We start from the raw sequence: 23,547 nt of genomic DNA, 5'->3' as shown, positions 1-23,547 counted from the left end.
TCTTTACTAACATCTCTTGGATTTACTCCAATTATGTAGACATCTCTTCTAATCTCAGGCCAAACACGCCGGTTGTTTTTCTTCTACTGCTATATCAACTTGAACATATGTCTTCCATCCACGTGAGTAAACAGATTCTATGCACATGGGGTGGGGGGAAAAAAAAAAACCTGTTGGTGATGTCATGGGTGAACGCAGCCCACGTGTCCTCCCATCACACCGCCTTTTCCTCTAATCTGTCCATTACCACTGACAGCTCCACACAGTGGTCTCTTTCTGTACGTCTTGTCCCCACCCTGGACCACAGTGTTCCTCCTATAAGGTCATGCCTAAGGAATTTCTGGAAAAGGCCTCACCGCTGCCGCCGCCACCAGAAAGCCTCTTTCATGAGCTCGGGAAGACACACAAGGCCATGGCGAGCCCACGCTCCTTCCATCAGTGGGTTCAATCGTTTAGCCTTCTTTTGAATCCCTGGCTGGCAGACAAGCCTACGAGCTGTCTAATGAATTATGTGTCAGACAACAGACGGAAGAACGTCTGGCTTTTATTAAGGGGGAAAAAAATGAAAAGCATGCACTATATGTTGAGATTGAATTTATTGGTGGATACAAAACAAACCGGAGGGACTTTATAAATGAATTTAGATGGTAATTAGTCACCATTAGCCAAACACGAATGAACAATCTGTCCTAATAGTATAGCCGAAGAGCCTTCATGACTCACTGTCCATGAAAAGATGATAATGACGATGATGATGGATGAGGTGATGAGTCACTCTTAACTTCTAAACGAGCTTCTACACAAAGACACCAAAAGCACCCGCCTGATTGTAATAACAAAACTATACAAATACACAGTACCCAACCTTAAAAGTAAGAAACTAATCAAAGGAAATAAAATGTGTTTTTCAAACTTTCACCAAAATACATTTTAAATACTTTACAACTTTATGATTATATTTTTTAGTGAGAAGCTTCTGCTCCATTGTACAAAGCAAAGACTATAAATCAAAGCTTGGATGCATTTGGTAAGAACTTAAGAACCCTGACCTCAACCACATTAAACAATTTCAAGATGGGCTATGACAGTGTGAGCCAGGACATCTGACAAATGATTGGGATAAATGGACAAAAGTATCCCACAGGCTCAAGTCTTTTCCAAGACCAGTTTGAAGCGGTCAGTAGAAAAAAATGTGTCAATACTTTTGTTCGTGTAATATACTTGAACATGATCCCAAATATTAGTTCACAACCATTCTGAGCCAATCTGCGTCAAGCCTCTTTAAATAAGACGATTGTTTCACCCATGTCTGCCTTGTCGCTGACATCATTTGGTGTAGGGGGAAATGGCCACTTCCTTTCCATCTCCAGTGACAGCTCATTTCAACAGCGAGGGAGTTCTCACTCTGGGAGAAAATGTTACTCTTTCCCAAAGCAAACTGACACCACATCAGCTACTGTAGCCCTAGTCAAGCATCAGAGTCTTAACCATGTCTGATTGAGCTTCCTGGCCAGGTTGCGAACCTTAAAGGGCAGCTTTGTGTTGGAAACCTCCAAAAGGTGTGTGAATGTTTAAAGAAATGCAGACAGGGTGGAAAATAGGCCATAATGTCTTCCACCCCCCCTCCAACCCTTCTCACATTCTCTCCTAGAAAATTGTAACCCACACTCTTTTTCTCCAAAGTACTAAAAACAGAATCGGTTAGCCTGGCGTCTTATTTTCACGCGACTATTTGCTGGTCTACAACTGTTTCCTTTCGCATAAAGGTGTCTGTTCCTGGACTGGAAATGAAAATAGTACGACACACACAGTTGTTTTTTGTCTTTCTCACCTTGAATGTGTTTGTCAAAGGTCTATACTGGAGCCCACGCATGAAAACCCGCAAATATTTGCAAACAGGAACTTCTATTGATCTAAACATAAAGAAAAGTTTGACATTGAGGGTAATTCACATTTTTTCCACCCTTTGCTCAAACTAAATAAATATTACGGTTTTGTTGGAGGTAAGACATTATGTACATTGTATGTCTCAAACTGTCTACAGAAGAGAAGCAAAAAGGCATAAAGGTTTACGTCAGGAAAGTAAGGCCCTTTTTGTTTTCACCAAAAAGCACCAGAGACAATGAGCACTGGTCTCCCAGATCGAGGTCACAAGTCTCACATGAGTGAGGACTTACTAAGCCTATCCGCAAGCCACACCAGTACGATAGTGTGTCAATGTTCATTCTTAAGTAGACAAATGCACGCAACCAGGAGCAAAAACGACACTGCCAATGTGTGTGGGGGGGGTCAGTCAATGTGCAGACAATGCCAGCATTCACACAGCTCTCACCCACTGCGGCCCCCACGCCCCAAACACAAATAGAAATGCAACATTGTTGTTGCTGATATCACATGCTAAATTAGCGAGCTAGCTGGGGAAGAAGTCAGACATTAATTGACATGACTCATTCTATTTCTTCTTCTTCTACGGCATTAAAATTTGGGGGTTATACTGTATCTGTAGAAAAAGCCGAACCGTTGAGGCGACCAACAAAGAGAAAATGCTAATACGAGAGGTGAACGAGTCATTAAGCCTATTCACAAGTGGAGATCTTACAGTTTCCTACAAAAATACTTTGCATACGTTGATCTCCTGAATGAACTCCGGTGAGTTTGTTTTATTTAAAGCAAATGAGTGGAGCTGCTTTCATTGGCCAGGAAATAAGTTGGCTGTGTTCACACCCACAACGGCGGAAGCGCTTGTTTCTAATAGTGCTTGTCTGTGAAGATACCAAATGAAAGAAAATTCCACCAATGCTCACATTTAGACTAATTCACATGGGACACAAAATAATGTTTTTCCATCTACTCAAACCTTTGATGCTCAGACAAAAAAAACAACAACTGAGAATACATATACAGTATCTGTAATTTTGTATTATTATTATGATGATTATGATTATTATTATTATTATGTTTCTTGTCTTTTTGAAATCCCTCACAACTATCAAAGCAATCTAAAAAATGCATGTTGCTTATTTTTCATTATTTTTTAATTTGCTCCTCAGACTGCGGGAGATGATAGGATCAGTCCACCAGTAAATTTGATTATTTTGCTTATTTCCTTGTAATTTCAGAGTAAATCCATCATTGTTTTAAGATTGACCTCCACATTCAGTGACTTAACTTTAAATAATATTGTGCCATCAATTCAGAAAACAATGTTAGAGTATGTTGTGTACAAACAGAGAAGAGTTTAGGGTCTTGGGTTTAGAAATTGTTATTAATGTGGACAGTTAAAAAGGAGGGCACGTCATGTTCAAGCATAGCTTGTTTGGATGGGACAGTAAAAAAAAAAAAAAAAAAAAAAGATTTAAAGAGTTGAACACTTCAGTCATAATAATATTTGGGAGTATGCTGTGCCGTCATGCTGTCAAGGGGGAGGTTGAGATGTCTCGAGTTTTACACAAACTCAGGGGGTTCCGAGTTTGGGGTCATAAAGAAACATGCTTTGCAGCTGGCGTGAGAATGAGTGGATATAAATCTATAGAAACGCACATACTAATGTGAGGTGAGCTGTTTCTCGCAAAGAGGTTAATTACCACGTGGGAAATCGTCTTTAAAAGTATTAACAGTCGTAAGCCTAGTTTAATGACTTCAGTTAACATATTGACTTTGTCACACAGAAATAATAGCGACTATCTGAAATTTACGGATTGGTCAACAGGTAAAGATTGTTTTTAGCCTCATCAGGGGCCTCTAAAAGGTCTCGGTTTGGTCTTTTCATGAATGTGTCTCCTGTTGCTGCTGTCGCATTACACAAAAGTAGCTTCCTTGACACACAGCACGCTAACAGGAATTCGGACACACAAATACGCACACTTGAGCCGCACACCAAATAACGCAGTTGAACGGTCACACACTGTGTAGGGCAGCAAATAGTTTTCTGAAGTGTCAACCTGAGCCATTACTTAAGCTGCAGGATTTTTGAAACTTTTAAAATCTTATTTCTTGATCACCAGCTTGTCTACGTCCTTCTTCTGTGGTTGACTTGAGAGCGTTTGAACATGAAGGGAATGTGTGAGGGTATTTTTGTATAGGGTTGGGGGTGGGTCGTAATAAGTGGCATGCAGGTGACCCTTTAGTGAGATTTCTCAGCACCCGGCATGCCTCGCATTCTCAAGACATCTTTCAGATTAGGTAATGTCTAGATTAGGCAATTTTAGGAAACAGCTTAGTTTAGGTGTTTGATCACATATGAATTTATATGATACGTTATGACTTCTTTTTTAAATCACAACACATGAGGCACACAAAGACACTCAGACCTGGCAGTAAATAAAATGCTCATGTTTCTACTGACGGAGGCACAAAAGTGTGGCCAAACACTATGAATGGCCGCTTATATTTCATGCTGAATTAAAAACAGAATACAAGACTTTGTTTCAGTGATTGAACTATTTAGAGAAAATGAGCTCTTAAAAACCACACAGCCTACTCATTCCAGATTTGGATTTATTCCTGATGCGGCGGTGTAAGCAGAGATTAATTCAGACCCAAAACGGACTACTTCACAATGTTTGCTTCATTGATGATAACATCTTTCAGATTCCAGATCCTTTCACAGTCAATCTTGCACGGCCACCCATGAGAGGCTCATACCGATGTGGCACTACGTGCTCTAAATTGTTGACATTACACATTGCCATTTTAGGACCTTTGACTTTCTATCCTGAGTTTATTATAGTTTGGAAATGGTTGACAGTTTTTCCCTGGTTGTTATGGCCATTGGAGCACATGTCATACGAAAACGTTTTTTTTTCACTACTGTCCCAGACGTAAACTCGTGTGGTGTCAGTTATAGCATTATCTAGGCATAGCCACGAGTTTGTGGCCTGAAGAAGAACAAGATGACATAAGGTGTTCATCCGGCGTGGCTCCTTTGGGTAACAATCAGCCACCCGGTAGAATAGAGGCATGGAGTTCAGCACATTCATAGAAGCCCAAGCATAATATCACACAAATTTTGCTAAGTTAGCAGACACTTTTTCATTATTATTTGAAATTGACACTTGGAAATATTAAGAAAGCAGTAACACAATGTAACTTTGTCATCTAAATAATGAACCTTGAATGACTCTTGGGGTAAGATTTAAGTGTTCCTATTACTGCCTATTTTTTCCCTTTATGCTTTGTTACAGTTGGTTGATACTAAGTGAGCCATTAAATTAAATAAAGAAGGACTACTAAAATCCCAAGCAGAGTCTGACAGACTAAGCGGACTGCCAAGTGACTGCACAATAGCGCATGATTCATTCCGACAAACTCAAAACCATTACTTGCAGTTGACTCCATGTGGAATAAATGTTTCTATATACGTGAAAGACTGACTGGAGTGTCATGCCTTCCCCCGAGCCAATCCTGAAAATTTCAGACAGAGATATCCATCAATTTCTCTCAGCCAGCATGGTAGAAACAAACCACCTGGCAATAGTTTCTCCCGTGGCCCAGCATGACCACAGGCAATAAAATCAGCACACATTCTACTATGCGTTCAAAATACCAGCCTCGTCTCTTAAGAGCTGCTTGGGAAATAAAAACATGTGCTGCTCTCTGTTGGTGAGGTTACACAGAAGTCAGAGTGAGATCAACTTGAGCTGTAGAGAAGAAGGAAATGATGTGTGGGGGTCAGAGGATACATGCTCACATATTGCTTGTTGTTGTCTCACCTGCATGGGATTCCCTTCTGTTGTTGTTTCATTCCTTTTTTTATCTTTGCACACATGCATGAACACGTGTTTAAAAGACACCACGAGAAGAATGAACAATGACCAGCTCCAACACTTGAGCAACGGCGCAGATGCTGTTAAATCTTGGCTCTCGATTTTCAGCAAACCTCGGCAGTATTGCGCCATTTTGCGCCACGGTTCTGCTTCTCGACAGCCAAATAACACAACACAAGCTACGGTATGTGTTCTGTTGTATCTGCTCTTCCAAGAATCCAGAACATTCGGTTTGGCAGCTCTGACACTTTGCTCCATGTAATGTCAAGGCTTTGACTTTGGCAGGAATGAATGCCAGCTGCCACTAAAAATGGCTACTTCAGAGGCCATGGGAATTACCAAAAATTGTACTCATTGTACTACTGTGGGGAAATAGCCGAGCACATAAAGAAATAGAAACCAGCTGGAACTAATTCCACTTTTTTTTACTTTATGGTACCAACTCGACATGGCACTGGGGTCAAAGTGGTTACAGCTTTAAGAGGTTACAGGGTGGTGACTTGAAGAGTCATTCTAAAAATTAGACATAAATGTCAAATCCAGACACGACGAGGAAACTGTGGACACTCTTACTATGTCTTGAATGAAAACAACTCAGAGTTGCGAATTACCATTGTGACTACACATCTAAGCTTTGTTTTTGTTAAGGAAAATCACTAACAACTCTTTCTAGGGGGGTGGATGACAAATGTTAACAAGTGTAGGCCAGCAAGGTCAAAGTTCACCCAACCCAGCTGTTTTGACGAGAGGCCCTCGGGCACAATTGGCCTATATCTCACTCGGTTGCCCTCAGTCAACTTTACAACGTGTCCTCATGTTAATCAGTCTTTGGAGAACTCGTGTGTGACATAAGTGAGAAAACTGTTGCCATGAAATTGTTGTAATTAAACCCAAAAGTGGAGGTAAAGTGCCCAAGGGGTGTTTGGTCTTTGGTTTGACTTGTCAAGGAAAATAGTCAGATTGATTCGGGCCCGAATTCAGATCTGACATCATATCACAAGGGGGCAGTTTGTAATATGTCAGCTGACATCAACTGGAATGTCTACACCACAGTTTAGTTTTCACAGGAGCCTACAACTGCCTCTTGCATTATTGAAATATTCCACAAAGGCCAAATTACAGTATTTTCTGGACTATAAGGCGCACCTAATGCGCCTTATATATGGACCAAATTCCTAAATTTAAACTGGCCCGAAGCATTGTGTCATGAAATCAATCATAAATGGCCCGCTTAAGACTATGAATCATGAATCAGAAAGACTATGGATCATTATTTTGTGATTATAAAGTAATTTGTTGCGTCTGAAGTTGAAATAAAAAAGATGAAATGGAGAATGATTTGACTTGGGTTAAAAATCTGACATGATGCATTAATGGTGCGCCATATAGTCCGATGCGCCTTATATAAGGACAAAGTTTTAAAACGGGCCATTCATTGAAGGTGCGCCTTATAGTCCAGTGCGCCTTATAGTCCAGTGCGCCTTATAGTCTGGAAAATACGGTAGACCCAAAAACTAATATGAGTTGGTATACTAAAACCGTCTATCTACAGTTCAGGCTTGTCTTATGGCCTCTCTTAAGTGGTTCTTAGAAAAAAATAACTTTCTCGATTTTCTTGCTATACAGAAATCATCTTTATCATAGTCACTCAACTTTTTCTTCCCATAGCAGGAGTCAAGTGCACGTCGTTAATTTAAAATACTATAGAATTTGAGTCAACCCACAGCTGCTAAAGTTACAGGAGGGATTTGCAGCTCAGTGTATCATAAGACACAAACACTTGAAGCAGGGTTAGATAAGATTGTTTGCCAAAAATCAATCAAATGTAGAAATCAGAGGCAGAGAAAAAAAAAAAACTAGTGGAAGAAATCTTTTCAGTCACTGAGTCATGGCTTAGATAACAGGAAGTCTCCAGGGTACGAGAGGAAATCCCCAACAATCTGGCGAGGAAAAACACCACCAGACGTATCAAAACAAAGCTCTCCTTTTTTAAAAATGAACACCGCCATTGAAAATAAAACCAGGTGGCCACTAGTTAAATGAGATTAATTTCTTTATGCCATCATCCTGTATTGAAACAAAAGGATGGGATCAAACTCCCTGGTGAGCTCATATCCTCCCTTCAGCCTCCCACTGAGCCAAATTGAAAAGCCAGCATATGTTCCTATATCGGAAAGCGTCAAACCGCACAGCTTCCCAATCACAACTGCTGTCTCCATTTACTCCTTTAGATGTATAACCGCAGAAGTTTTTGTTTGGGTTGTTAGCAGACTTTGCTGCCAGGAAAAATTGTCATCTTCAATGCGTGGTACTGCGTTTACGACGTATTAGCTAGAAACAAGATGAAAATTACAGAGGGTTCATTGCGTTTAAAAAAAATAAATAAAAATGACAAAAGTGGAAAACAGCATTGTCATTGTGTGAGTCATGACTTTAAATAGCTGATGAAGTCTACTTGTGGATACCCACGGTTTGAATTTTCTTCTGCTCTATTAATAATACCACACTGATGTACTCACGCTGACAAAAAAAAAATCTCAAATCCTTAAACATTTATGATCAGTATGCTTTTTCATTGACCTCATGTTACACAGCGGAATGATTTGCAATCTTTGCTCGAAAGAGAATCTGACAAGGCGAGATGGGATTAAGTCATTAAAAAGCATATTCAATTAAAAAGAATATTCTGAGAAACATCAAAACCAACCGGTACGGTGATCTAACTATAAACGGTTGTCAAATATGATTGAGCGACACTGGAAAAATGTTGATTGGATAAGGCGGCAGAATGTGTGTCAAGTCAATTTTGCCTTTAATTTCTCCTGTTGCTCTGCAAACTCAAATGAGATCACCCTACCATTGAGATGACACTAAGCCTGTGTCCCATGACAGAACCTCTTGGCTATGCCTCTGGCACTGCACGTACAGTGTGAGCTGAGGCCTCCAACAAGCTGACAGCCGACTAAAACATGAACGTCTTGACCAAAACCCACACCAGGGCTGTACTGTACATAAGTAAGCAGCACGTGGTAAAACATGAAAGTACAAACGACATGCCAGCACATCACAGAAAACCACACGGCGGCACCCAACAGCACGTTATTCTTGGCTGTCTTTAGTGAAGACCCACATGGGAGTGAAGATGAAGTTCCTAAAGAGAAAATTACAGCGAGAAAGTTACTCATACTGTGTTGTAAAAGCTGTTTAAGTGAAGTTTTTTTCTTTTTAAAATCAAAGATTAAAAAAATGAAGGGTCAGACCATGATTCTGTTTAATGCCCAACATCTGATGTGACGCTTTAGTCTCAGAAGGTCCTATCTAATATTAATTTAATGAAAAGATCTCAATCCCATCCCAATCCAAGACAAAATTTCTGACAGATGAGAAGATGCTGTAAATCATACAGAAATACATCCCTCTTATTAGCCTTGTTTGTGTCCCCGTAGCTTGGTAACCAGCCCACAAGGTGAGCCCCTTGCAAGGCTTCCTGTTAATAAGTAGGTGTAGCCCCTTTGTAATTTGTAACAGAAGTTCTTCTTCTAAACTATTGCCCAATGGATTTGAGTCTTAATGCTACATGGTTATGTTTATGTATAGGGGGATTATGTAGTTTACAATGTCTGAGATGTATTTAAATTGAATCAAGAAGCAAACACGTGCGACAAGCATGCAAGTTCTCGTTCACCATCACACCTATAATTAACTAAAACCACTTGAGTTTCTCCGTGCAACTTTATTTAGACTATTAAAAAAAAAGTTGAGCTTTCTTGAGTTTGGGTTTTCCCAGTAAAGAGGCATAAAAGGAGATATTTAGAGTTTGTGGATTTTTATTACATTAGCAGTAAAATGTCGACATGGAAGTCTGTTAACTCGTGAGGAGGTTGACGGAAACTGGGGAAATTAGTTCATTGAAGAGAAGCTGCTTTGCCAGTGAGGTTTTCAACAGCAGCTATATTTGTAAGATCTGGGAGGGAGTGCGGGGGGTCAATGTTGACTCTACTGGGTCAGCAGTTTTCAAAGAGGTGAGCCTCTCTTGGGGGTGCAGAGGACTTCAACGGAGGCGCAGCAGCTTGAGAAAAATAAATAACTTGCTACTGAATGGCAGATATTGATGAAGCTTGACAGATGTTATGGGCTCTAAGGTAATAAAATCCACAAAAGGGCCACAAAATTTGAATTTTTAATGCTAATTATTACATTGGGAATTTAAAATGTCTTTTTGGGGTTAACAAGGGTTGAGTTACTAATGTTTTACTTTCTATGTCAAGCCATAACTGGGCTTGCCAAGATCCATTTTTAAACTTGTCAAGCTTGTTTAAATGGTTCTTTCGATATTTATAATGATCCTGATTACAATCTTCTTAAAAAAGAAAAGCCAACCAGAGGAAAAATACTGTTGTCAAAATGGAATTTATAAAATTTAAACCTGTTTCCATTCCTGAAGTGTGACATTGGATACCACTCAATCACTAAAATCTCGACTAGTCTCAAGAATTGGCCATGTCAGACAAGTGCTTATGATAGCAACATGTGCAACGACAATTTGCTCAGTGTGTACATTGCAGAAGATGAATGTCTTCCTTTTAATGGAAACATGTGAGGTAAGACGTCGACTTGAAGTGTCACGTCCGAGGTTATTTACCCCCCAAAAGTTTCAGTAAAGGTCTCTTATATTATACATCCAACTCTGAACTCTGAAGTAAACATGCAAATAGAATGTATCATAAACAGTGAAGCTGGCCAAAACACGAGGAGAATTCTGTTCCAACATCCAGTTGGCAATTTATATTATAAATGGGCCTTTAATTTGGAAATAGAAATTCAGGTTCAATGTTGTGCATATTTTTTCTGAGGTAATGACATTTTTTTAATCTGAATTGAACTGATGGTGACAATTTTATAGTCTGAGATCTTTTGAGTTATACCCAGTCAGACACTGCATGAAATTGATGCTCAAATGGACTGTTGCTGCAAAACTGTTACGCAATTCTGAAAATTAAAACACTATTTTAGGAAAGGGGACTTGGTGCCAAGCCAAAAGATTAACTTCTATTCATCAACTTTAAAATGCAAAGTTTGCCATGACATGTTAAGATATATCTACCAATGTCTTGGGTGTATTAGCAGGACTTAAACCATTCATCATCCTTAACCACATCGTGACAAATTTGTTTGGACTTCAGGAATGATAATGAAGCAAAAACTTGTCAAGGATTTTCCATCTTAAGTAATTCGTCTGTCTCACTTTTTACTCCGTTCAGTTTGTCGTTCAAATGAGTTTGGGGAACCAGGAGATGATGCAAAGCTGACTTCACTTTCTTCCTTGATATATTAAACTTCATCTTGCAGTGCTTGGAACTTTAACGGCAATGAATCTTTGGATGGAGTGCCTGATGATGGAATCCCACAGTCTCCAGAGGCCAGCAGATCTAAAACCACGTGTTGGAGCTACTTTTGGCGATCTCTAGGCGTTTTAGAAAGGTCGTTTTGAAGAATTGATTATCATTTTAATCGCCGTAGAAGCAGTTTGGCCGATGAAAGCTACTGTGTTTTATTGAGAACTCCATAAAAGTGAAGCGGTGCTGAGGCTAGCATTTTTAGAAAGCCATGAGCTAACTGGGAAGGATTCCTCATTGGCCTGGAGATGACGTGAGCTGCAGTTGAAATAAGCACATTCCACTTTCTCTTCACTATTCCTGAAGGACAAGCGGCTTTGTTAATGGCTCCTGGTGTCTAACGTCATGAGATTTGAAGCAGATGTGGAGACCCAGCAGGGTCAGTCGTGGCCAAGGATCAAGTTAAGCACTCTTCTGTCCTCTAAGGGTGCCATGCTACCTGTTTTGCCTCAGGGATCTACTTTAGGGCCCAAAAGATTCTTGAACCTTGGACACATACTATTTTAGGAATACATAGCAATGCACAAACAAACAGGGTCAAATGAACTGTGAGGTCAAAAAGGCAGAACAAGCTGCTCTAAGAAACTGAAAGCTTGTCACCTCTGGGCAAATACTTGTTTTACTTAAGTGAAACAAATGACAGAACATACACGGTGCGTTTGTAATATTTCTTTACAACGGGTTTGACATCTCCTGAATGTTTATTACGTAGATTTTAGGCATTTGTTTTCATTTCAGGTTAAGGAGATAAGACAGGGAGCAGTGCTTTCCTTGTCTACTTTTGGATAAATCATTCAAGACAAGAAAGGAAAAAGTTTTTTCCCTTCCTACTCAGATCTTTTTTGGTCAGACCGATTATTACCTCAATCATAACGCAATACACCCACGAGAAACATCTGTGTGTACGTGTGTAGACACACCCCACACATGGAAATTTATATACTGTGTAAAACCTACATGGCCAGCTGCTATGTGCAGTCAATTACGGGATGTTAAGCTATTCCGTTAACGACTGCTTTTGAGTTTGGATTGTAAATGCATTTTTATGACTTGTAAAGAAATAGAATCCAAACGATTCTTCTTTTTGAACCTGCTGACTCACATTAAGCTCACCTAGCCAACAGACTCCTCCTCATTACCTCATTAATCGGCAGGCATTCAATGAACAATATCGGTGAACTGCGCCGCAGTGGGTGCGTACATTCCTACCGGGTGCTACCAGCTCAAGTCCAGTCATGCAGGAGACCTTTGGCACGGCCAAGTTCCACAATGTCTGGCTGTCTGGGCAGAAAGATCCTCTCATAGTTAATTTATATACGTCTTAGATTTCGTTTATTAAAATAAATAAATGAATGGACTGCAAGAAGAATGAAATACAGCAGTCGATCACACGTGGAGACTTCCATTTTCCATGTTGCCTCTAGCTTTAACCTCCCTGTTGTGCTGCAATTAAGTCAAAACATTCAACCTGAGCACGTCATGAATGAATCACATGATGAGTCTAAACACCAGCAAGCTTCACGGTAAATAAATTCCACAGTAGGTTGAAAAAAGAGAATTTTAGTAGAGCTGCTGGATTATGAAAATATATTAATCATGATTATTTTGGTAATAATTGAAATCACAACCGTTCATTTTCCAAAACAAGGAAATTGAGTGTAATAATCGTAATCGAATTTCAATCAATTGCACAGCCTTGAGTTTGGATCACAATAAAAACCTAAAGCAGAGTATGCAATGTCTCTTAAACTGAAATTAATTCATCAATGTTGCAATTACTTTGCACAAATATTTGTGTATATCCAACTCATTGAATGACCTCTCAATGAATGAATCACATGATGAGTCTAAACACCAGCAAGCTTCACAGTAAATAAATTCCACAGTAGGTTGAAAAAAGAGAATTTTAGTAGAGCTGCTGGATTATGAAAACATATTAATCATGATTATTTTGGTAATAAATGAAATCACAACCATTCATTTTCCAAAACAAGGAAATTGAGTGTAATAATCGAGTATGCAATGTCTCTTAAACTGAAATTAATTCATCAATGTTGCAATTACTTTGCACAAATATTTGTGTATATCCAAGTCATTGAATGACCTCTCACATTTGGATCGAGTGAAACTAAGAACAATAATCAGCAGTGTTTGATTGCGAGCCCAGCAGTTGCTGATAAAATCAGGAGCAGTGACGCTTGGGCCCTTTGATCACTCCGCGGTCAGTCCCAGAAACCCGTGGGGGCCACGAGGTTCAAGCCCAGTCGCTGCTACAGTCTGCCACTCTTTTTTTAAAGCAAAGCAAACAGACCACAACAGGAAAATAAAATATTTGCGAGCACTAAAAGATTGGAACATACGCAGCACTGAGCGAGTGGAACAGTCCGGAGCCTGTGGGAGCCTCTTCAAAAGGGGTCCAAAAGGCCACATTGTACTGACACAAGACGTGTAAAGGCGGAATGCTGCAGGAATCTTATTTATTTTCACAAATACCACTGAGTGCCACTAAAGTACACGTGAGTTTAAAAGCACATCTGAAAAATGATGTTGAAGCGAGATCAGCATTTAAGGAATGAATCAATGTCTGCTGATTCAAAAGGAAATGTCCAAACCAGACAGCTTGGGGTCGAACAACTTCCCACCAAATGTGAGCATGGAAGTTGTGTGTCATCAGCGGGCGTGCGGAGCTACTCCGTTAGACGACTGGCTCTCTGCTCCCCTTTAAGGAGCTGCTGCCAGCATCTCATCTGAGCACTAAGTAGACGACAATGTGGAAAGTGGACAGCCTGAGTCTGTGGTTAAGACTTATTTGCAAACTATTAGATACCACAAACAAAATGACGACGGATAAAGCTGTCATCCGGTAATAATGACTAAATATTTCCATTGGCATAGAATATTGGTGATAATAATCAATTAAAATGATTCATTGATTTTTTTTAACTAATATTTTAAAGCAGTTTTATGTAAAACTGAAAAACAACGGTACCGTATTTTCCGGACTATAAGGCGCACCAGACTATAAGGCGCACCTTCAATGAAGGACCCATTTTAAAACTTTGTCCTTATATAAGGCGCACCTGGCTATAAGGCGCACCATTAATGCATCATGTCAGATTTTTAATCCAAATCAAATCATTCTCCATTTTATCTTTTTAAATTCAACTTCAGATCCAACAAATTACTTTATAATCACAAAATAATGATCCATAGAATTTTTGATTCATGATTCATAGTCTTCAGCGGGCAACTTATGATTGATTTCATGACACATTTCTTCGGGCCAGTTTAAATTTAGGAATTTGGTCCATATATAAGGCGCACCGGACTATAAGGCGCACTGTTGGCTTTCGAGAACATTTTAGGTTTTTAGGTGTGCCTTATAGTCTGGAAAATACAATACTTTGGAATGACATCATTGTAAAAATCATATATTGTAGCCATCTATAAATAGCTACAAATTTGCTCATAATTGACTTTTCACCTGCTCCTATGTTAAGCAATGTTCAGCTACTTCATGGGGAAACCACATTCATGTCTGTGACATTTCTTCAGTTCAGATTGCTTGTACAGCAACCACACAATGATGTAAAAGTCAGCTGCCCTTGCTGACTTCGACACAATGTTCAGACTCGTAACGTCTGCATTTCGAGTTACAACCGAGTGGCTTACTCCTCTTACGTTGGATTGTTCCCACACGAAGTGATCAACAACATCCCAACCAAATAGATGGATCTCATGGGGAAATAAAGCTCAGGAAATGTGAAGAATGCAGAACAAATAACCTCAACGTCCAATGCGATGACACAACTTGCGGTGAAGCATTCTGGACAAAAACACCTGCGCGTACACACTTTTGGCACGACGATAAATTCGAGATACATAGAGGGAAAGGAATCTGCAGACAAAGCTTAAAAAACAAAGTTGAAAGAAAAGATGTGAAGAAATCAGGTGACTTTTTTTATGCGACATTTGCATAATTAAAATACAATCACCCATGTTATTTTATTCCTACATCAAGCTGGCATATAAACTCTTGGCTGAGGGATTTTTGATTTACTATGTTTGTCGTCATCAATTATGAAATTTTATGTTGTGGTTGCTCATAGTCTTGGGAGCATGTTTTGGCTCTTGTGCTGGTAAAGTATATGAAACCCTGCTGTGTCCTGACTTGACATTTATAGTGTATTTTCTGTACCATTAATCAAAACAGTATGTTCAACATGATACCTTCAAGATGTTTCTGGATTTAATGTAGAAAATGATACAAGTCTGTACACATTGGATACTTCATTAGGTACAACCAGCACACGGGTGGGAAGCCTTTTTTTCTATTGGGGCCATTTCAGTTTTTTTCGAATCTCCAGAGTCCTCATGAATTGAATTAAAAAAAAAAGGTCAAAATTTGAACCTGGTACCCTCCTTGGATTGTGCATGTACAGTAATCCCTCATTTATCATGGATAATTGGTTCCAAAAACTACCCGCGATAAGTGAAATCCGTGAAGTACGGTCACCAACTAGAAGTACTGGGCAGGCTAACGAGTTAGCGGAAAGATACTAATTCACGATTGTGCTAACACGCGAAAACGCACTTCTAAAGGAATGTTAACGAACATTTGGAGCAATACTACATTGTCCTAAAGGTTAGACACATGTTTTCTCAATTTAGAAGTTTTATTTTGACTTTTAAATTGTTTTTAAATTTTTGGAAAAAAATTCGCGATGTCGTGAAGCCGCGATAAACGAAACGCGAAGTAGCGAGGGATCGCCGTATTGTAATGCACCTTGCATGTGTGCAATGGGAATATTTTCTGTAAAGTGCATTTGGTACCACTATCACTTGGGTTTTAAATTTAAAAGTTAGAGCTTCTGATTGTGTTTATCCCAGCAGAGTAAAGTCCAAGCACCTCCCTGCAACTTCACATCACATCACCTGGCAGTAACTCATGATGATGTTGAAGAATTAGGAGCGAAGCAGCAGGGGCACAAACTAACCCCTGCTGAGGAGACAACAATGGTGTCCTTTCAAGACTGCTTTCCAACCCCCACCATCCGTTCCTACCTTGACATAAGCCAGTTGGAGATAGTTGTAAGGGGACCGCCTGCGGAAGTCCTCCACGACATCCTCGCTGATTTTATGCATTGACTGCACGCCGATGTCTTGCTCGATGCAATCGTCCATGCACGACGCTCTGCGCAGCACCACATCAAAAAAGGCCAGGTCGGAGAAGGTGTCCGAGAACGGATGCTGGTCCTGACATCTCAGCCGGCACCGGACTCTGGAGCGTTTCACGGTGGTGTAGCTGCTGAGCGCTTTCTCCATGGTGCGCACCACGCTGTCATAGTCGCCGCTGTTGAACGCCCGCAAAGCGTCCGTGTATAACAGGTCGTAAGGCTCCAAGGAGGACGAAGACAGCGGGACGGAAGTGAGCAGGACAGCGGAGAAGACGACTAAGAAGCTGGCGTCCATCCTGGTTGTGAGTGAGATCGGAAGTGTCAGTCAACACAAGGCTGTCAACCTTGACTTGTCCATTTAAAGACTCTGGAGGTGTCACGCGGCATGCTGGGGCGGAGGACGATGAGCGTAAGGTTCTTTCCTTCAGGGACACACTTTTTTTTTTTTTTTTTTTTGTAGTGGCCGGGCCCCCTCGTCTGGTTCCGGTGACTCCTCCTGCTCCTCCTCCTCCTCCTTCAAATGAATGGACAACAATCACAGCCCACTTCTCTCCTCCACTGGGGGTCTTCAGCAAGTCTTGAGTGCCTCCCAAAATAATAGCGCAGTATTTATAGAAAGTAACACTTGCAAAACAGTCAGTTTAACAACACAAATCATAGTAATTGTTTTAATATATTACTATTAATATAATTCTCAACAAACAATAAACTATCTTGTGTGACTATTTTACCCCACCTTTTTCTAGATCTTTACACCAAATCGTCATACTTCTATTTGAAGTACATTGTCTCCCTCTTGTGGTAGTTTGCACTTAGTGCAAGTATTTTTTTTTCAGCATTCACACAATCATCGGCCTCTGAGAATAAAAAATGTTCTTTTTTTTTATTACTTGTACGGGGACCTTAAATGACATCAATTATATTCAACTGATTAATTGATTTTTAATAGAAAAAAATGTAGAAAGCTTCAGTAAGACAAAATATAATGTAGATAAATATATTTTAAAGTTTACAACAATGAAATATTTTGACACTTTTTTGACTCGTAAAATATAGGCTTATATATAATACAAAAAGTCACTTGAGTTTACAAGGAATCCTATATAGCTTTACTATTTGCCAAATTCTGCAATTGTATTTTTAATCCCGCAGAAGATTACTGAAAGGTCATACTACTTACTTACACACAACAAACAAACAAAAACACAAACAAACAAACAATAAACAAAACAAACAAACAAAAGAAGGGGGAGTCCAAGCAGATTGCTCTGGCATTTTCCATGTACCTACTACTTACAAGCCGCTTGGAGGCATTTGCGAGCTGCAGTGTTTACTCACAAGTCACAACAACTTGGCCAGATACTTTCAGGTAATTAATTTAATTAATTTCAGATACTTTTCAGGTAATTACAGAGTGCTTCTTGATTGCAGACATTTCTATAAAACGCTCTTATGTAAGTCTTACGCATTTGTTATCATTGAGTATTCAAACTACAATTCTATACTAAGTTACTTAATATTGTCCAAAACAAATTATTTGCATACATAAAATATCCACAAGTAAAAAAATATATATAAACAACACAGGAGCAAGCTGACAATTTTATACAGTACGTATTTTCATTTCATTTCAAAGCAGGAAGGAATGAGAGATTAGTGTTGAATTTCCGCAGAGGAGAACATTTCATTTCCCCCTAGCATGGTCTAATCACGCTCTCCAATCTGATTGTGTTTTGTCACATGCTAATTGCTCCGTTCTATCCCCAGAAGTGCAGGGACATCTTATCCGGAAACCACCACTCCCTTTGCCAATAAATTACACTCCACTGTAAGTAAACTCAAACTAAAGATAAACATACTTTTTATTTTTCTTATAAAATACTGTACACAAACTTGACTATAGTACTATAAAAACAAGATCTACAAAAAAGAATTCTACAAGCGAGTACATTTAACTATTCATGAGAATCAGCAGAACCTCCAAATTTGAACGTAATCTGTTGTGTGATTGTGATCAGCACTATAATTATAATACTAAAAGTAAAACTCCTCCCCATTCTCATTGCTTCACTTTATGTCTGAAGTTTCTAAACTGCCACATGATGAAAGTTTGACTTTTGAGGCATATATAAGAAAATGTAGCTTGTTCAACTTTGGAGGTTCCACTTTGCACAACGCCAGTGTAAAGTCAGCACGAGTCGTTTGAGGACAACGTAGGCTTACAGCAATTTATCAGTCGACAACGCCCATTATTGTGGATACTCCCTGGTGACTAAACATAGTTGCTGTTGGACTTGCTGCTTTGCAGCATGGCGTTGGAACTTATAGACCTGGAGGACGATGACCTCGAGCACCTCTGACAGGTCAGGAACGCTCCGCCGAATGTCGTGAGGAAGCCACCGGCCCAACTCACAAACACGGCATTACCGAACTCAAAGCTACACAAAAGATAAGTGAATTGAAGCACCATTTTAAAACAGAATCCATTCTGGAGAACTGGGTTACCTGTGGAGGTGATGAGCATGATGGAAGTCGGCTACGACCTTCTTGACATACAGGGTCGTTATGATGAACGTCATTAACCCTGCACAATACGTACACAGTGAATGTCACCCATTTGTCCCTTTGAGTCAAAATTCAACATCTAGTGACAAACAGGAATAAAAAAATGAAAGGTGTTGATGACAGGAAACAGGAATCAAAAAAGGCATTGTTAAATTTCTATTGAAGAGTGTTCTCCATAAAGTTGGATGCAATATTTGTTGCCTTCTGTCTCCCAAAAACAAATTTCTCGGGATGGTACTAGCCTGTCTTGATATCAGTTGGCTGCCCTTTTGTGGCCATGTTACAATCAGGTATTAGAAATTAAATATTGCCATTATTTTCATGCTATTTCTAGGAAAACTGCCATATTGGGGGGTATTTATGAGATACTAGTTGATATCAGCACACATAGATATGAGTACTCATTCCCAAAAAAAGTGGTATCGAACATTCCTAAGTTTTACCTATTGACATCAGTTCAAATTGAAATCTGGTGAGAAATCAAAGTGTACATACAGTAATATATCAAATGTTTTTTTCTACCTTTTAATTATTATTTTAGGTGAGCTGTGCTAAATTGTGACAACTCTTATTTACATAACAGTTTCTCAGCTTTTTATTTATTTAACATCTTTATCCATAGCCTCTAATAACTGACACACTAATGTCTTGCCCAACATGAGGGTATTGGTGTTTGACGTGTGAGCCACATATATAGGTCCACAATTTGCCATGTATAATGAAGTACTGAGAATGGAAATGATGATTTCACTTCATGGTTATTTGGCTTATGTTATTAGTCATTACGATTGTCAGCCCCAAACATTCTCCATGCAGATCAATGAGGGAAGAATCATTCCTAAACATCACACAGTGTAACAGCAGTAACAACACAAAGCAAGAATTTTCGTCATTTTTTGGGGGTCTCTCAGATATTAAAAATCTGCCCCCGATACTTTATATTACTTTACCCTCAAAAGCAGCTTCCTCAAGAAATGTGTATATCTTGACTGAAGACCTAGTTCTTCACTTTCTCCTTTGCAATTAAGAATGATATAACTCGCTTCACTTCCGCAGCATATTTTTGAGACAAAACAGCAAAATAAGGATGGTAAATCATACCTGCTGCCATTAACATAATTCCTCCAATCCGAGCCACTGCGCCTTTGGCGTTGGCCCTGCCTTCCATAAAGCGGGTGCATTTCATTCCGATAGTGGAGACCATCAACGCCACGGCTGACAGGAAGAGACTCAACAGCAGAATTCCCCTAGTTATCTGGACCTGATCTGGTAGTGGGCATAAATCAATGAATTGACTAAAATATACATTGTGTGTCAAATATCAGTGTTACTTACCTGACAATTTGATGAGAGAGTTGTGAAATTCACAAGTGGTCCTGTGACCGACACTGCAGGTCATCCACAGGCCTTCGTAGATGCGATGCGAATGGCCGTGCATCTTCCACTCCACCATGATGGTAGCGGTCACTGTGGATAACGCTCCAATCAGTGCCAGGATGAAGCCGAGCAGCTGCATCGGTGAGCTGGCCATGGCATCCAGAGAGAGAAGAGTAAGCAGGATGCAAAAAGAAAACAAAAAAAATTCTACTCTAATTGGAAAACTTTGTTGATGTTAGTGTGGATGCTTGTTCAGAGTGTTGTCATGCTGTGTGCTGCAGCCTCTATTTATGCCATTGGTGACGCACAAGAGGTCTCCATCTGATGGGAAGTCCTTTTCTTTATCTGATGAGTGATGAAAACAACACATTTGAATGTGTTGAACTTTGACACATATTTGACCCAACACGACATATGTATATTGCGTATTTGTCAATGAGGGCCCAACAAGGCCTTCTCTTCAGACCTACAACTAAAATTTACATTTCAATATTTGTTTCATAAAATTCCTTTTGGCTCGCTGCTTTTATTACATTTTATTTTTCCATCAGATTTTAGCCTCTTTACGCTACCATGACAATGTAAACTATCCAGAGCCTTCACAATCAGTTCTGCTGATGTTATTCAAAGCAAAGAAGAAATTGGACTGTTTCTTTAATCAATCAGATTTTTTTTTAAAAAGGAGGTGCAATCGTACATTTGGCATGTATATCATATCATATATCATATAATATCAATCATATCATATCAATCATATCATATCATATCATATCATATCATATCATATCATATCATATGATGGGTCACCACCAAAATAAATAATAGAGTAGGAGGTCTAATAAATCCACTAAATAATTGATGGTGAAAATACTCAATTATGCTTCTTATCCTCTGTAGTGTACTGCAAAAAACTTTTTTACAAGAATTAACTTTGTATTCTTTTCACACAGATAATTAAAGCAAACCATTTGAGCATGTTTGGAGAAGGGGATGCCAGTTTGTAAACAGACTAAATTTGCTAAGATTGCATCAGCTTCCACCCTTTCCTGCAATAAGCTTCAAACTAAAAGATGCTCCTCTGTCATACACATTATTTATTTTCATCCCATTTGACCAAGAAAATGGAATTCTAGGCTCTAGAATATATATGTATGTTTATGTTCAGTCTTGTTATATGATTATATTGCAAAAAATGTGCTCATCATCAACATTATTTCTGCAGGAAAATAAAAAATAATAAAAAAAAACCTTATCGCCAAGTGTGTACAACCTCCTGTTTCTAATGTAATAGTCCAATTTAAAACAATTCATTTTTAGCATGTGAATTTTATTTCTGATGAAATCTCCAACATGTGATATAAAAATGCATGTTCTCAGCTAAGAGGAAAAGAACAAAAAAAACTAAATGCATTGTGTATCAAGGAGCTAAGATAAGGGTTTACATGAAATGAAGAAAAATCAAAGGTTCACAGAATAATGATGAAATCAGATCTGATCTTTAACTAGAATGTCATTCAGAGGGCAAACCTCACACAAAAGTTGAACTGTATTACAGTGTGCGTGTGGGGTTTTTTTTTCTGGGAGAAAAAAAACAGCACATAATACGATTAAAATATCTATGTTTATTTTATTTAAAAGAGAAGTTGCAAAAAACTATTTTATTCTGTTTTTGTGATTTTTTTTAAAACAAAAATATTTAAATGTATTTTTTCATCAGCAAAAGACCATTTGAAACTTTAATTTTTCAGATTTTTTTCTTTTGAACTTTAATTATGAAAAAAACATTTGCTTTCACGGCAGGGCACAGGTTAGCATGCCCACCTCACAGTTCAGAGGGTGCGGGTTTGAGTCCACCTCTGCCCCTCCCTGTGTGGAGTTTGCATGTTCTCCCCGTGCCTGCGTGAGTTTTCTCCAGGCACTCCGGTTTCCTCCCACTTCCCAAAAACAAGCATGATTGTGCAAATCGCCCGTAGGTGTGAGTGTGGATGGTTGTTCGTCTCTGTGTGCCCTGCGATTGGCTGGCAACCAGTTTAGGGTGTCCTCCACCTACTGCCTGATGACAGCTGGGATAGGCTCCAGCACGCCCGTGACCCCCGGGGGGACAAAGCGGTACAGAAAATGGATGGTTGGATTTGCTTTCACTTTTAGGACTCAATGATTTTATTTAATCTGAAATATCTTTCATTGTAAAAAAAAACCCAAGGCTCATTAGAAAAATATGTATTTGCTGGACTATGGCACAAGAACAATAATAACGTATGACACCATGACTAAAGGATTATTGATGTGAAACCCGAGACAGACTAAACAAACTTGATTAACATTTTTGCTTTAATCCTACTCCACCTCTTAAATGAGACAACCGCTCCTGCAAACAGGTTGAGCAAGAGAGCATGTCAGGACGACGCCCTCTAGCGTGTGTTAAGAAAAGTGCAAAGACAGGTAGGTCCTGATTGTTGCTCTCGTTAGTCCAGATCACTTCCTGCCTTAAATTACTCTCCCTTTCTGATAGCATCAATCAAAACTGAGAATTATCAGCGTTAATCGGGAATATTATTTATATTTTGCAGAAACGGATCTGGTTCCTTTGTAAGCTTAAAGAAGATGATGGTTGAGGATGGATGATATACAGCACAAGAAAATAAATTGAGATCAAAAGTCTACACACCCCTGTTCAAAGGCCAGGCTTTTGTGATATTAAAAAAAAAAAAAATGAGACCAGAAATCTTTTCTAGACGGGATGTAAAACAAAGGGATGACCTAATGGGTTTGCATAAGAGTGCACACCTGTCCTACTTCTCTTTCTAAGATATTTATTTGTTCCTAGTTGAGTTGGGGAGGTTATCGGAGGTCACATTAATTCATAAACATTTTTTTTTTTAAATCACAAAAACCTTCCATTTTCCATGCGCATCTTAAAATACTGTACACATTTTTTTTTTTAAAGCACAGTCTACTCTGAGAAACATTTAGGGTGTCTAGTATGTCGGAAAACAGTCCCCATTGCCAAGAAAACTTGGGATTCCTGTTTGTCTGAAAAAATTGAAAACTATAGGGTCCTCGCAGCATTCACGAAAGTATGTTTTAAATAACACCCACGCCCACAGTTGAAATATTCAAATATCATCATATTTACAGGAAGACGAGTTATTTTTTGCCTTGAATGTTGCAACTTCCTGTGGACCATGTGACTTGTAGAATATTATATGTTCAAGTAGCGGGAGGGGGGGTAATGTTGGTTTTTTTAACATAATGTATAATGGCAAA

The 23,547-nt window shown here is 39.2% G+C and overlaps 2 protein-coding genes across 2 annotated transcripts in view; both read right to left on the bottom strand.

The window, feature by feature from the left end:
* Nucleotides 1-16,786, bottom strand: part of p3h2 (prolyl 3-hydroxylase 2) — a 30,770-nt gene extending 13,984 nt beyond the window's left edge. Inside the window, exon 1 of the mRNA XM_088394162.1 lies at nucleotides 16,226-16,786. Coding sequence (XP_088250288.1) covers nucleotides 16,226-16,633 — 408 coding nt within the window. The 5' untranslated portion in view covers nucleotides 16,634-16,786. The remainder of the gene's footprint in view (nucleotides 1-16,225) is intronic.
* A 912-nt stretch (nucleotides 16,787-17,698) lies between these two features.
* Nucleotides 17,699-20,561, bottom strand: LOC148388397 (claudin-1). The gene is made up of 4 exons (XM_088394164.1): nucleotides 20,239-20,561; nucleotides 20,005-20,169; nucleotides 18,844-18,922; nucleotides 17,699-18,776 (listed from the first exon to the last, which is right to left on the bottom strand). The coding sequence occupies exons 1-4, from the start codon at nucleotides 20,432-20,434 to the stop codon at nucleotides 18,611-18,613; spliced, it is 606 nt and encodes a 201-aa protein (XP_088250290.1). The 5' UTR covers nucleotides 20,435-20,561; the 3' UTR covers nucleotides 17,699-18,610.
* Between the last annotated feature and the right edge of the window lie 2,986 nt (nucleotides 20,562-23,547).

The sequence above is a fragment of the Syngnathus floridae genome, chromosome 13, assembly GCF_059516105.1.
Source record: "Syngnathus floridae isolate MCC-2025c chromosome 13, RoL_Sflo_1.0, whole genome shotgun sequence".
NCBI lineage: Eukaryota > Metazoa > Chordata > Actinopteri > Syngnathiformes > Syngnathidae > Syngnathus > Syngnathus floridae.
The sequence above is the reverse complement of the archived record's forward strand: the minus strand, read 5'-3'. Positions and strand labels throughout refer to the sequence as shown.